Source organism: Lottia gigantea, assembly GCF_000327385.1.
Source record: "Lottia gigantea unplaced genomic scaffold LOTGIsca_36, whole genome shotgun sequence".
NCBI classification, from domain to species: domain Eukaryota; kingdom Metazoa; phylum Mollusca; class Gastropoda; family Lottiidae; genus Lottia; species Lottia gigantea.
The window spans coordinates 1,499,844-1,514,513 of NW_008709220.1; the positions used below are offsets into that span (position 1 = coordinate 1,499,844).

At 30.4% G+C, this 14,670-nt stretch overlaps 1 protein-coding gene across 1 annotated transcript; it reads left to right on the forward strand.

Annotated features, from left to right (window-relative positions):
• Positions 1 to 6,650: 6,650 nt before the first annotated feature.
• Positions 6,651 to 13,852, forward strand: LOTGIDRAFT_162865 (hypothetical protein; the record flags this gene model as incomplete). Its single annotated transcript, XM_009058883.1, has 9 exons — positions 6,651 to 6,703; positions 7,917 to 7,957; positions 8,529 to 8,611; positions 9,539 to 9,649; positions 10,493 to 10,595; positions 11,314 to 11,828; positions 12,387 to 12,586; positions 13,023 to 13,155; positions 13,787 to 13,852. 9 exons carry the CDS (start codon positions 6,651 to 6,653, stop codon positions 13,850 to 13,852), a joined length of 1,305 nt encoding a protein of 434 aa, XP_009057131.1.
• Positions 13,853 to 14,670: the final 818 nt, after the last annotated feature.

Genomic DNA, 14,670 nt, shown 5'->3' on the forward strand with positions numbered 1-14,670 from the left:
TACTGATATTGATATTGATACTGATATTGATATTGATATTGATACTGATATTGATATTGATATTGATAATGATACTGACACTGACATTGATACTGATATTGATACTGATATTGATACTGATATTGATATTGATACTGATATTGATATTGATACTGATATTGATACTGATACTGATATTGATACTGATATTGATACTGATATTGATACTGATATTGATATTGATACTGATATTGACACTGATACTGATACTGATACTGATATTGATACTAATACTGATATTGATCTTGATACTAATACTGATATTGATCTTGATACTGATATTGATATTGATACTGATACTGATACTGATATTGATACTGATATTGATACTGATATTGATATTGATACTGATATTGATACTGATATTGATATTGATACTGATACTAAGATTGATACTAAGATTGATATTGATACTGATATTGATATTGATACTGATATTGATACTGATATTGATATTGATACTGATACTAAGATTGATACTGATATTGATACTGATATTGATACTGATATTGATATTGATACTGATACTGATATTGATATTGATATTGACACTGATACTGATATTGATATTGATCTGATAATGATATTGATATTGATATTGATACTGATATTGATACTGATATTGACACTGATATTGATACTAAGATTGATACTAAGATTGATACTGATATTGATACTGATACTGATACTGATACTGATATTAATATTGATATTGATACTGATATTGATATTGACACTGATAATGATCTGATATTGATATTGATATTGATATTGATCTGGTAATGATATTGATACTGATATTGATACTGATATTGATCTGGTAATGATATTGATACTGATATTGATACTGATATTGATACTGATATTGACACTGATATCGATATTGACACTGATATTGATATTGATATTGATACATATACTGATATTGATATTGATACTGATATTGATACTGATATTGATACTGATATTGATACTGATACTGATATTGATACTGATATTGACACTGATATTGATACTGATATTGATACTGATACTGATATTGATACTGATATTGATATTGACACTGATATTGATATTGATACTGATATTGACACTGATATTGATACTGATATTGATACTAAGATTGATACTGATATTGATACTGATATTGATACTGATATTGATACTGATATTGATACTGATATTGAAAGAGACATTTTGATGGAAAATAAAATCTTATTATAAATAAAATTATTGAAAAATCAACCAATAAAAATATAACCATTTTTATGTTTAATAATATTACAATGTTTAAATGATTGTTCTCTCGTCTTTATTTAAGTTGTATAAATAGAATAAAATGATATTTTTAAAGAAAAAATATTGATGAGCTATATTTAGTTGAAGGTTTAAAGTTATTCTGTGTCTGAGTAGGTGATAAAACTATACTATTTATATATCTAGAATATCTCATATTCTGTCTAGTTATTGATTGATTCTCTCCAGTTTCCCAATTTTATATTTTTTTTTATTTTACTCTCTCTAGTTTTATCTCTTTTCATCAGATATCGGTTGATTTCATTCTAAATTCTTGAGGCTTTATATCTCTTTGTAAAGAGGTTTTCTAAACTATTTATATCAAGGATTTTCACCATTGTAATTTTTATACGCCCACATGGAAATGTATTGATGAGATCTCAGTAAAGCTTAAAATTAGTAACAATAGAATGAAAGGTTTCGCAGTTATTGCCCTTGATTTTGAAAGAAACAAGTCAGTCGATTTTGACTTGTAGGCACGATACAGATTACAGTTTTTATTCAATCTTAATTAAACATGGCATGTGTGTATATATTGATGAGATCTTGGTCTAGTTCAAATAGGTAAAAAGCACATGAACGGTTTCAGAGTTATTGCCCTTGTGTGTATGTCAATGAGACCTTGTTCATATTCATGTTCATGACCTTTGATAATAATTTGATATGCTGTTTTTGAGGTTTTGCCTTGACTTATAAATAGTTTACAAATTATTTCAAAATTCATAATTAAGCCACTTTATAAAGACTTAGTTTATAAATTCTGACAGCTGGTAGTTGGCGTATATCACCTTGCCTGACAAGCTATCTTTGTCAAATGTCTGTGGTTCTTGCAATTTCACAAAAAACGAAACATTTTATCTCAAAAGCTATTAGATATTATCTACAGCTTTCCTATAAAGGTGTCATGTTCGGTTAAACATTACTTTATTTACAAAAACCACAGAAATGTGACTGAAAATTGGAATATGCAAAGAGAAGCCGTAAAGCTCAGATACACATATAAAGCTAGAAAACCTCTTTGTCAACTTTACAACCACTTTATTTGATTTTTATTGCTTCTCTTCAATAATAATTTTGTACCAGATTCTTGAGACTGTTGGAGAAATCATAACTTACAAAACATTAGATTTATTTACTTTTAAAAAGATGTATTGCCTCCAATAAGATATTAGATAATTCTGTGGACTAATCAGAGATATCATAACCCTGTAACTATTGGTTTTATTACTTGTCATTATTGATGAATTTCTTACACTATTCTCCAGGCTAGTGTTATATTATTTCATAGTGGATTGATTTGATTAGAAACATCAAAAGTAACAAAGTGATACAAATGATATTAGCTTCCAGAGACTTGACAAGAAAACTATTTCTATGAGTTATATGTATGCAACTTAAATTGAAAAATAATAATTACAAAATATCCTGGTCCATTGATAGCAGAGCTAAAATCTACACAAATAAAAACAAACAATGTAACATGTCTAACAGAAAAGCTTTCCATCATTAATGCCCCTAAGCACATGTCTTTAAACAAACGTTCCGAACTCGTCTAGACTTATATTTGAACAGGCTGAAATAAGTCATTTGTCTGAAGATCTGATAGCGAGAAACTCTGAGTACTGTAACATGTTTCAGGTTCTCTTTTAATATTTCTATTTCTATATTTATATTATATAATATAAATTTAAACTAAAATTTATATGCTTGAGTTATTTGTCAGGATGGTATTAATCGTATGATTTAACAGTAGCAGGAAGTTAGTCCCAGCTAATCTTGTGTACATTCTTATTAACTGTCAAGAATATTCATGAGGTCGTGCATAAATTATCTAATAGATTTCATTAATTCAAGGTCAAGTAATGTCAATATTTCTAAAATTCAGCGTCCTTATTTGAAAACTTTACTTGATAATTTTAATGTTCCAGTCATTTGATTGGTCAAATTTTAAGTGTTTTAAAATGTGAATATAACTCGTAAAACCTGTAAAAAGCACTGGCCTAGGATGGAACAAGAGCTGATTATCTTAGTAGATTTTAGTTAGTTTCTTATTTTTGTATTATATCATTACTGCAGAGTGACTTCTGTTATAAATAATCTAAATTTAACATATTCTATTCTTCTTACGATACACTGACTGAGATAATGAGAAATCAATACAAATAACTAATATTAGTATTAGAGGTATTTCACCATCAATGTTTATTTACTATTACCTTTATCATAATAATGATAATAATAATAATAATAATAATAATAATAATAATGATATTTATTGAATATATTAGCTATATAGATGTCAATGATAAATACATAAATTGATAAATAACACTGGAAAGAGGTAGAGGTTGTTTGGTAAAAAGACAATAACAAATCTACTAAACATCAAAAATTTATAACTTTAAATGAATTAATGATAATTCAAACGACTGTAGTTTAATACCTTAGAATGACTCACAAAAGTTTAAAAAAAAGTTATTTCTAGTTGGGTCTGTCCATAATTTGGTGCATTAAACTTTTAGAAACTCCTTAGTTTTTACAGAATTAGTTTGGGGGAAGCTGTTCTAGTTATATTTCTTAATAATAATAATAATAATAATAATAATCAAACTTGTAGACATAGATCAACCTCAATCTATATCTAATATTTCTGGTTTCAATGTTTCTAATGTTATGATGATGATTAAAATCTATAATTAAATCTAATTCTCCTCAATATCTAGTCTAATAATATTATACCAAATAAATAAGTTTCATTGTAAATAATACATCTCGTGGTCCGATTGATCACATGATTAGTCACATGAGTTCATTAGTTAGAGAAGGGGCACCGGAAATATCACATGTTTTTTATGCTTTGTTATCAAGTGTTTATTATGGTTTTGATTTTGTTTGCTTTGTTGCTGTGTATCTAATAGATAACTGTTCTTATTGTCATTATAACTAGCTAGCTATTCTTTAATAATTTGGTGTTAGCTGCTTTCGGTTTATCTCTGGGACAGTTAATCTTGATATTTCAGCAATGGCTCCACGAAGAATAGTTCCACTTTTTATTGGAAGTGGTTAACTTCAATACCTGTTGAAGTTGCACTGAATGAATTCTCCTCAATTACTAGTCAATAATAACATATCAAATAACCAATATTAGTAATTAGCTCTGAAGTTGTCATATTGATAAATCGAAATCAAGGATATTAGCTATGTTTATGTTTTAAGAAATGTGGTTAAACATGAAATAATATGAGTCAAAAGTCTCACAAATCCACGGAAGACAAGATTATCAAGACATTAATTTCAACCCACGGTAATCAAAGAGATTGGATTTCAAATTTATTTCTCACAGGACAACATCTATCAGTTTAAATAGCTCAGATGTTCAGTTTGTTACACTAAAAAATAGGTTTTGTCATCAATTATATTTTAATCACAAAAAAATTCTTTCAAAAAATCAAGGAATATCAAGTTAAAACACCATCAATATTGACCAATATCAAATTCATGTAAATTTTTCAAAGAAAATTTGAATTTGATTCCACCGTAAAAATTAATTTAGTTTTTGTCCTGGCATTATAATTATTCAAATAATTGATTGTAGTGACAAATCTCAATCAATAAAAACCAGCCACCAAATTAATTCAGTATTTGTTCGGGAGGGAAATTTAACGTGATGTGAATTGAGTAGGTTGGATAAACTCTGTCAGTTGTTAGTAAATATTATAAACTATTTCCCAACTCGTGGTATAACATCTGTAATAATCACTGTCAGTCAGGGAATCTACCCATCAATTTCCTACTGGTTTAAAGGGATTGTAAAGAGGTTTTCTAAACATTTTATGAGTATTTACTATTGAGAACACTGATAGCATTGATTGCACCATTCCAATTTTCAATCAGATATTTGTGGTTCCTACAATTCAACTATTTAAACTGAGCATTTAAGACTTCACTTTATCATCACCAAAATATTAGGTGTATTTGCAATAATGATGTCATAAAACACTTTGAGAAAACCTCTTTATATTCCCTTTAAAGCTTACATGATTTTTTGTGGATTTTGTAAAATTTTATGATTAGGTCTACTGTTACTGTTGAGTTATGAACAAATGCTAAAAACTATAAGACAAATTTTAAGAGTGACTAAAGCTTTTTGGTAGTCCCGAAAGTCACGTTGAAACATAAAGAAATAGGTCCTACTTAAATTCATACTAAAGTCTTTGTATCAAAATTAGAATGTCTTGGAAAAGTAAATATAAACAATAAATTGTTACCCTATGGCAGTTATGGTGGTATATCAGGACAAAGGTTGGCTGGAAAATTAATCATAAATGTGCTATTAACGCGCATTTATTCAATTTTCCAGCCAACCTTTGTCCTGATATACGACCATAACTGCCTTAGGGTAACAATTTATTGCTTGAATATTCAACAACATAGAGTGATACAGCATTAAAGGCCTTTAATATCTCATTGTACCTATAGATTGTTTTGGTTGTTAAAGACTCAATTTGAGTTGGTGAAGGCTTTGTACAGAATTGTCTCGAAAAGTTGGGACTTGATGCTTTTTTGTAAGAGACAAGTTATCATCAATTGTTATGTAATTGGTTTTTATGCAATTTGTACAGATACTTGTTGATTTATTGTCCTGAGAAGTTCAGATCTTGTTTGATGTTTCAACCGTAGAAGCATGTGCCTCTTGAGTTTTTCGCTGAGACTACAGTGAAACAAAAATAATATTTTTTTTTAAGCAATAATAACTGAAAATGTACTTTAAACGTGTTTATGAACTATAGTATATTTAAACTAATATCGACAGTGAAGAAGAAGTCCAATATTGAAAATGATATACAATATATTTATGATGTGGTATTGGTAATCTAGCTGTAAGTGAAACATTGTAATAGTACTGTTATTGGTTCTGAATTTTTATTGATTTAATAGAATTGACTGGTTAAATTTTGGATTATGGATTATGTTTTATTGTGGCAATAATTACTTTAAAAACAATGAATTAATGAAGTCAAGTGTATGATGTTTTTGTGGGACTTTGCTTGCTTCAAGTTTTATCACAACAACAGTTTATAATCAATATGTAAATGATCTAACAGTGGATATATAAAACAATGTGCTATTTGAATGTTATTGAAGTGAAATGATACTAATAGTCCAGTGTGGTGTTATAATTTGCCATATTCTATAATGTTACTGACCTAACAGTAGATACATAAAACAAGGTGCTTGTTAAAACTGCCTGTAAAATAAAATGTAAAATAATATCCCAGCTTAGAATTAAAGTGCTATATTGGAAAGAAGTCAAAATGGGAAAGTGTGCATCAAAACGTTCTTTACATGTCCAGAATAACTTAACATGGTGAGTCCATTTCTCATCTGAATTCTGTAAGAGCAAGGGAAATATATTCTCGGGAAATCTATCGGAATAATTTTACAAGACAAACAACAAGATTTCTCCTGACTAGTCTTTGACCAAACCTGTTGAAATTGATCTTATAAGGATAACATCTTTTGCTCTGATGAATCTTGTCTACCAGCGTGCCCTTGTTCAAATCCTCTTGGCAGAGATATTACAAAGATACCAACTTATTGTCCTTGGTCAAACCACATGGTTATGATTTTATATGGACAATAGGTTGTGTTAGATAGTGATGAGAACATAGTCTCATTAAAGCACTGGCCTAGGTCACAAAGTAAAGATTTATGATAAAACAAGGTGCAAGTTAAAGGTTAAGATAATTAGATATGTTAACTAAGGATGTCTCTGTAATACTATCTGTTGTAGTATCAAAGGTTAAGATAATTAGATATGTTAACTAAGGATGTCTCTGTAATACTATCTGTGGTAGTATCAAAGGTTAAGATAATTAGATATGTTAACTAAGAATGTCTCTGTTATACTATCTGTGGTAGTATCAAAGGTTAAGATAATTAGATATGTTAACTAAGGATGTCTCTGTAATACTATCTGTGGTAGTATCAAAGGTTAAGATAATTAGATATGTTAACTAAGGATGTCTCTGTAATACTATCTGTGGTAGTATCAAAGGTTAAGATAATTAGATATGTTAACTAAGAATGTCTCTGTAATACTATCTGTGGTAGTATCAAAGGTTAAGATAATTAGATATGTTAACTAAGGATGTCTTTGTAATACTATCTGTGGTAGTATCTGAGGTTAAGATAATTAGATATGTTAACTAAGGATGTCTTTGTAATACTATCTGTGGTAGTATCAAAGGTTAAGATAATTAGATATGTTAACTAAGGATGTCTCTGTAATACTATCTGTGGTAGTATCAAAGGTTAAGATAAGATACATTGTGTTTAACATCTGCTATTTTTTTTTCTGATAAAGATTCATCCAGATTATTAGTGGGGTTGATTGGAATTGGGAAGACAACTTATTTAAGTTCAACTGACTTTCACATACCAACTCAGATTAAAACCTACGAACAACTTCTGTCTGATGTCTACTATCTGATGGAAGTTTGATTCGACAAATCACATCAACAAGCTATTAAGTAATGTTGCTAATCTCTCTTATAACTAATGTCATTGTTATATTTCAGGTCTAACCTTGATCTGTCTGAGAAATGCCACCTATCAGAATGTAAGCATGTACCTTATTTTGTCTTATAGTGATATTTTACAGTCATACATTCCAAATTTCTATTTGAATTCTAGTTTCAATACCACTTGACTAGACCTCCTATCATGCTACCATTGTATGTTTTGGATATACAATCTTCATCAGGAATTGGAAGTGGTCTATATATAAATATGAGGTCAAAATATTAGGGACATGGCTTCAATACTTTATAAATTATCCTGGAATGAATTATGTTAAAGTTTTTCTTATATTTATCTAAATATTAGATCAAAATATTATGGTCTTAGCTTTGATACTTTTTATCTAATCTTGAAATGAATAAGGTTGAGGTTTTACTGGCCCACCTGAATGAAATGAATAAGGTTGAGGTTTTACTGGCCCACCTGAATGAAATGAATTAGGTTTTATGTGTTTTATCTTACTCTCCTGATTTCAATGAAGTCTACAGCATTACAAATATTCTGCACACTAGAATGTTGATTGGCATAACTAAGTTGATGAAAATAGGCCCACAATAAGAAAATGAATAATTTTATGGAAATTTGTTATAAATCATTGTTTTTATTTTTAGTAAGAACGACAGAATTGGAGGAAGAGATAACAGAAGTGAAGAAATGTCGAGACCCCCAGCGATCAAAATATGTTGATATTGAGGTGAGAAATTTACTGTATAATTGCTAATATGGTGCGCGAGCGTTGTAATGTGCCTCTTTTCATACCATCTAGTAAATATGGAAACCTTTTCTGTCTAATCCTGGCATGAATTGAGATAATAAATAGTAATTTTTCAACTCAGCTTTCGCCTGTCAGTTCTGCAGATCTGTTAGAGAGATTGACATAGAAATTGCCACTAGGCTTCAGAAAGGATAATAGATTGAGACCCCATGTGCTACAGGTTGTGCATGTTTAAGATCTCTCAACAGTTGTTAATAAGGAAAAGAGCTTATGTTGCTGTCCTGGCAAAATTTCAATAGCCCAATATCATATAGAAAAATAGAATGTAAAGCTTTACTTGCTTTCTTTTAAAATGTTTTACACATAAATATAGAAAAACATCCAAAAATATAGAAAAACATCCAAAAAATATAGAAAAACATCCAAAAAATATAGAAAAACATCCAAAAATATAGAAAAACATCCAAAAATATAGAAAAACATCCAAAAAATATAGAAAAACATCCAAAAATATAGAAAAACATCCAAAAAATATAGAAAAAAACATCCAAAAATATAGAAAAACATCCAAAAAATATAGAAAAACATCCAAAAATATAGAAAAACATCCAAAAAATATAGAAAAAAAAAACAACCAAAAAATATAGAAAAACATCCAAAAATATAGAAAAACATCCAAAAAATATAGAAAAAAAACAAAAAAATATAGAAAAAAAACAAAAAAATATAGAAAAACATCCAAAAAATATAGAAAAAAAACAAAAAAATATAGAAAAACATCCAAAAAATATAGAAAAACATCCAAAAAACCTAGTTAAACATCCAAAAAATATAGAAAAACATCCAAAAAACATAGAAAAAGGTAAAAAAACTATAAAAGGATATAATTGTTATATTCTATTTTAGAGATCTAGTGTGGGGTCAGCTTCAACAGATTGTTTAAAAGAACAAATCAGTAAAGATATTGAAACATTAAAATCACGTCTTTATAAACGACAGGCTGCTCTTGGTGCTCTGGTAAGTGATGATTAATTTTTATCTCATTTAGCAAAGCTCGAATAGAGTTTGACTGGCAACATCATACTGATTTATTGAATGAACTTTTCTTAATAACCTCAACACTGTATCATATAATGTATGCTTACTCTTCTAGACACCTGATACCACTTTTCATTATGAAATACTTACTCAGTTATGATTGAAATACTTCCTCATGTGAAAAGTTCATTTGCTGTTACCAATGTTTGGCCAATATGTTGTTTTGGATTTCGGATTTCGTTTTGCAGTGTGGACTTAGGTTGTTTATTAAAAGGAAAATGCATGGGGGAGTCAATTTCTCTTAAATTAAAGAAAGTAAAGAATATCTGTTTGAAGAATCTAATGTGTTTTTTGATAGGAGTTACAGGAAAGGGGAAATAATTCCTAAAAGACTAACAATGAAAATCATCCAAATTATTTTCATTATGAATTACAAATCCACGACATCACTGTTATACTGTTAAGGCCAATAGATTCTTTATAGCTTACCTCTGTTTTGGAGGGCTCTTAAAGAGATTGTAAAGAGGTTTTCTTAATTTTTATGTGTATCAGAGACACTGATGGCACTGATTTTGAACCATTCCAATTTTTCAATCAGACGTCCCCGACAAGCATAAAAACTTTAGAAAACCTCTTAACAATCCCTTTAATTCAAAATCGCATTGTTTCTTGGTGTCAAATACAATGACCAAGAACTGTTATCTAAACTATGAACTTATTTTTGTGAAATCTACAGGCCCACAGCCCATGGTGTTCACTATGTCAAGGATATGTATTTAACCTTATGCCTCACTCAATATTGTAATATTTTGTGTGTTATAGAAAGGGAAGCAACTGGCGTTACCACTGAAAATCAGTGAGCAGACGGAAGATAATGATCAGAATTGTTATTATGTTCCTGATTCTCCCAACTCTCCCCTAGTTGGTAAGTTTCAATCTATGTTTATATTTTAACAACATATATTTTTTTTATTGCCTTTTAAAGTCAAGATTTTTCAACCCAGTTTCCCCCTGTCAGTGATGAAGGTAAGAGGGACTGACATGGAAAAGCATCTAGTCGTTCGGATGGGACAATAAATCGCGGCCCCATGTGCTACAGGCTGTGCATGTTAAACATCCCTCGACAGTTGGAAATTGAAAAAAAGGCTAATGCCTCTGTCCTGGCAAAATTTCCAGGACCTAAAACTCCATTTATTTCATTTTTTAAGTCAAGCCTTGCACCTGAAAGGATTTAGTTCTCATATATGTCTTGGAGCTGTGGTTTATCAGTCAGTGGGATGTCTGGTTTAGGTTAAGCTTATTTTATTTTTTCCAAAAAAGTTGCTTACTCCATAAAAAGTAGTGTTTAGTGCTATTGGTGTGAGTATGATTATTGGAGTCAGTGGAACAGATATAAAGAAACCATTGCTTTGTTCAGAAAGAATAATTATAGAAGCCTTGATGGTTTCAGGTTGTACATCTATTGTTTATTGAGTTATCAGAAACTATCAGGTTAATGGTTCGGTCTTCCCTCATTTCACACTCCATTACTCGTCTGAACAATATCCTAATAAGGTGTTGACTAGTTGGATGTAAAACTCCAATCATTTCATTCTAGCAAAAATGTCTGACACTAATTTACTAAAATTATGTTTGCTTTCCAGATGCATTAACGATAGACTTCTTCAATGGAAACTACACCAAATCAGGCATCAAACCAGCCTCGTTCTCATCCTTCGACGGCAAATCATCGCGTATTCATTGTGATGCGTGTTATAAAAACACTTTATCCAATAATACATCATGTCCCACACTACATACAGATTACTACACCATCAACACAGCACGCAGTTCACAACCAAACCTCACCACATCAAGTAGTTCCAGTACCAGCGGAATTGACGTCAGCCCCCGGCGAACACGAAGCATTAATGGTCAAATTAAACGTAGAAGTTTCATTCGTCATTCGTCCCGATATCGAACAAACAGTCCTGGTAGTAAAACTGACCAATCAAATGCATCACGAGAATCTCAGCGACCCAATAGTGTAGGATCAATTCGTCTGGAACCAGATTCACCTTCTGCGTTCCGAAGATCTAGTTATACTCTAGCTATTGAGAGTCAAACTGACCTGGATAATCTAGAACCAGTGGCTAGAGATCGTAGTCTCAGTTTTCAGGTATTTTCAATATTTGGTACTTTATTTTAATAGGGGTTGTCCTTATAAATAAGATTGCATCAAACTAGTGATAACTCATACAGGAAAAAAAATGTAATTAAGCGACAGTAATGTTGTCCACATTATTTGGTTGTTGGTCAGACCACAATTCAATTAACACAAATTTTCAAAGAATAGTTTTTGAGTTATTGCCCTTGATCTATTGTTTGACACTACAGTTTTAATAAAATCTTGATAAAACTTGGTATGCTTATTGTCAAGGTCTGAATTAATCTATATTTTCTTATAGTTGATTAAATCTATCTATATTGGCTTGTGAATGCTATAGAGATTTTTATTTTTTTATTCAAATTATTTTACCAAATTCTCTAGGCTAATGCACAGTGGCGGAGTCAGGTTGACGTCCCAGGGAGGGCGAAATATCTGAGGTTGCCCGAATTTCTAGCCTGGTTATGAGAGGTATGCCCGAAAAACTTGCATTCAGGGCTCTGCAACCCGCATTGCTAATGCATATTGATAGGTTGGTAAATGATGGTAATTTTATAATTTTATTTTCAGGCTGCTATAGAATATGGTCAGAGAAGTCCAGATTCAGCGTTAGAATTAAACCCCAGTATAGAACTGTCTGATAACTCTGACTTCCAGGATTACCGTGGTTACGATAGTTATATAGGTCAAGGTCAGAAGACAGAGGTTAAGTCTGTCAGTTTTGATATTGATGATTATGAAATAGATGAGAATAATGATAATTTATTGAGGTGGGTTCAATTTTTATACGCTAACATCTCTCTATGATGTATATTGTCGGCACCCCTGTCCGTTCAATGCCAAGGATCAGTTGGTGAAAAGGGTCCTTGAACATTTGTTATTCCTTTTGAAATGTGCTTGCTTCTTTCTCTAGTCTCTTCTAGTTGAGGCTGCATGTCACCGAGGCTGACTGACTTGGAAAAATTATCTGATATCAAACAACAAATAATTTTTTTTTGTATATTTGACGCCAGGCAGGGTTTGCTTACGCTTCTAGACACCTGATACCACTTTTCAATATGAGAAACTTACTCACTTATTGATACACTTCCTCATATGAATAGTTCATTAGCCTCTTCCAGTGTATTGCTTAAGTCTTACATTGGAATTAAAGTTTTGTTTTGATGTTCAGATTGTAAGTACCTGTTTTGGGTTTTTATTTTCCAGATCTACCCCGAGTCCCCATCGTAAATTATCAATCTTACAAGAGGAGGAGGGTGAGAATCATTCTGATCAAAATGGAAATGTAATTTCTATCTCTACATCACGATCTGGTGACAGTAAACATTCTACTTCTCATGTAAGTACAGATTTTAATTATTCAGTTTGTTAGAGCATAAAATATCAAGTCCAGTTGGGGTTTTTATACACATTCTGGGATGATTTAAATCATAAACATTAGTTATATGGGTAACGGGTACTCAACTAGGCCTGTAAGTATATAGGCAAGAACCATTATTTAGTTTGCTATACTCCAGCAATGGTTTTTCTACACCTTCAGGATTTGTATATTTATATTTTTGTTTGTATGGAGTTATATCTCTTGTCCAATCTTTGCGAAAAGGTAAAAAAAAAAAAAGGTTATTGTCCTTGACTGCGTCAAAATTGTTATGTCAATTTGTGGAAATGCAATAGATCCTTAAGTTTTGAATCGAGTTTCATGAAAGATGTGGAAGTTTTATGATTCAGGTTGGCGTATTCTGATCTGATCCATAATCTTGTAACTTGCTTTCTGTATAATACATGCATATTACCTGTCTGTATATTACCTGTATACTACCTGTACATTACCTGTCTGTACATTACCTGTATATTACCTGTATAATACCTGTATATTACCTGTATATTACCTGATATACAGAGACATTAATAGATATATTTAATATTTACAATTTATTTATGATATTTATATGTAATAATATTTTTTATAGAAGGATATAACAATGAATGATGACATGTTATTTATATTGTTATATTATATTTATATTGTCTACTAAAAGTCATTATAACTCGATAACTTCACAGGCTATGATTGGATAATCTTGTTTCAGTCATGCTTTTAGATAATGTTAACCTTAAATCTTGTTCAGTCACTTTAGGTGATTATTGTCAAGATTATTAATTAGAAATTTTGAAACTCTACTTTCTTGGTCTGATATTGAAATAGCATCTAGTCATTCGGACGGGACTATAAACTGAGCTCTCATATTCTACAGGTTCTGCACGTTAAAGATCTTGAAATCCAAAAAGAGTAAGCTAATTACACTGTCCTGTTTGTATATTGCATGACATTGCCCATCTTCATTAGTCCAATGAGGTGGATTTTTGTTTTGCCCAAGAACAGGAGGGGTGGGTGTTCTTTATGTGGTGCACTTCTGCAAAACAAAGTAGGGTAGGGCTTGGTATTGATTACCAAATTTAGATAATTATTGACGACAGCAGATTTCCAATCAATAATCAATCAATAATCAATCAATAATCAATGGATATAGATAATGGAAATATTTTAACTGAGAAACCCTAATTCATACAGACGATAATGGATTATTTTGATTATTTTACTCGCCCCTGGAAGGCCTCCCCTAGTGTAATAATATCTTCAGGGCTGTCCTAGTTGATATAATAAAGAAAACCATACCCAGACAAGCTGTATCTAACTAGTCTCTACAGTATAAATATGTCAATTCTTAAGTTGTTTGTTTTTTCTGACCTTCGTTAAATACAAGGTAATAAACTCATATCATCATCGTATATTTAACTTTTTAATTTTATTATGATATATTATAAATATTAAAAATTAAATATATATATTGAT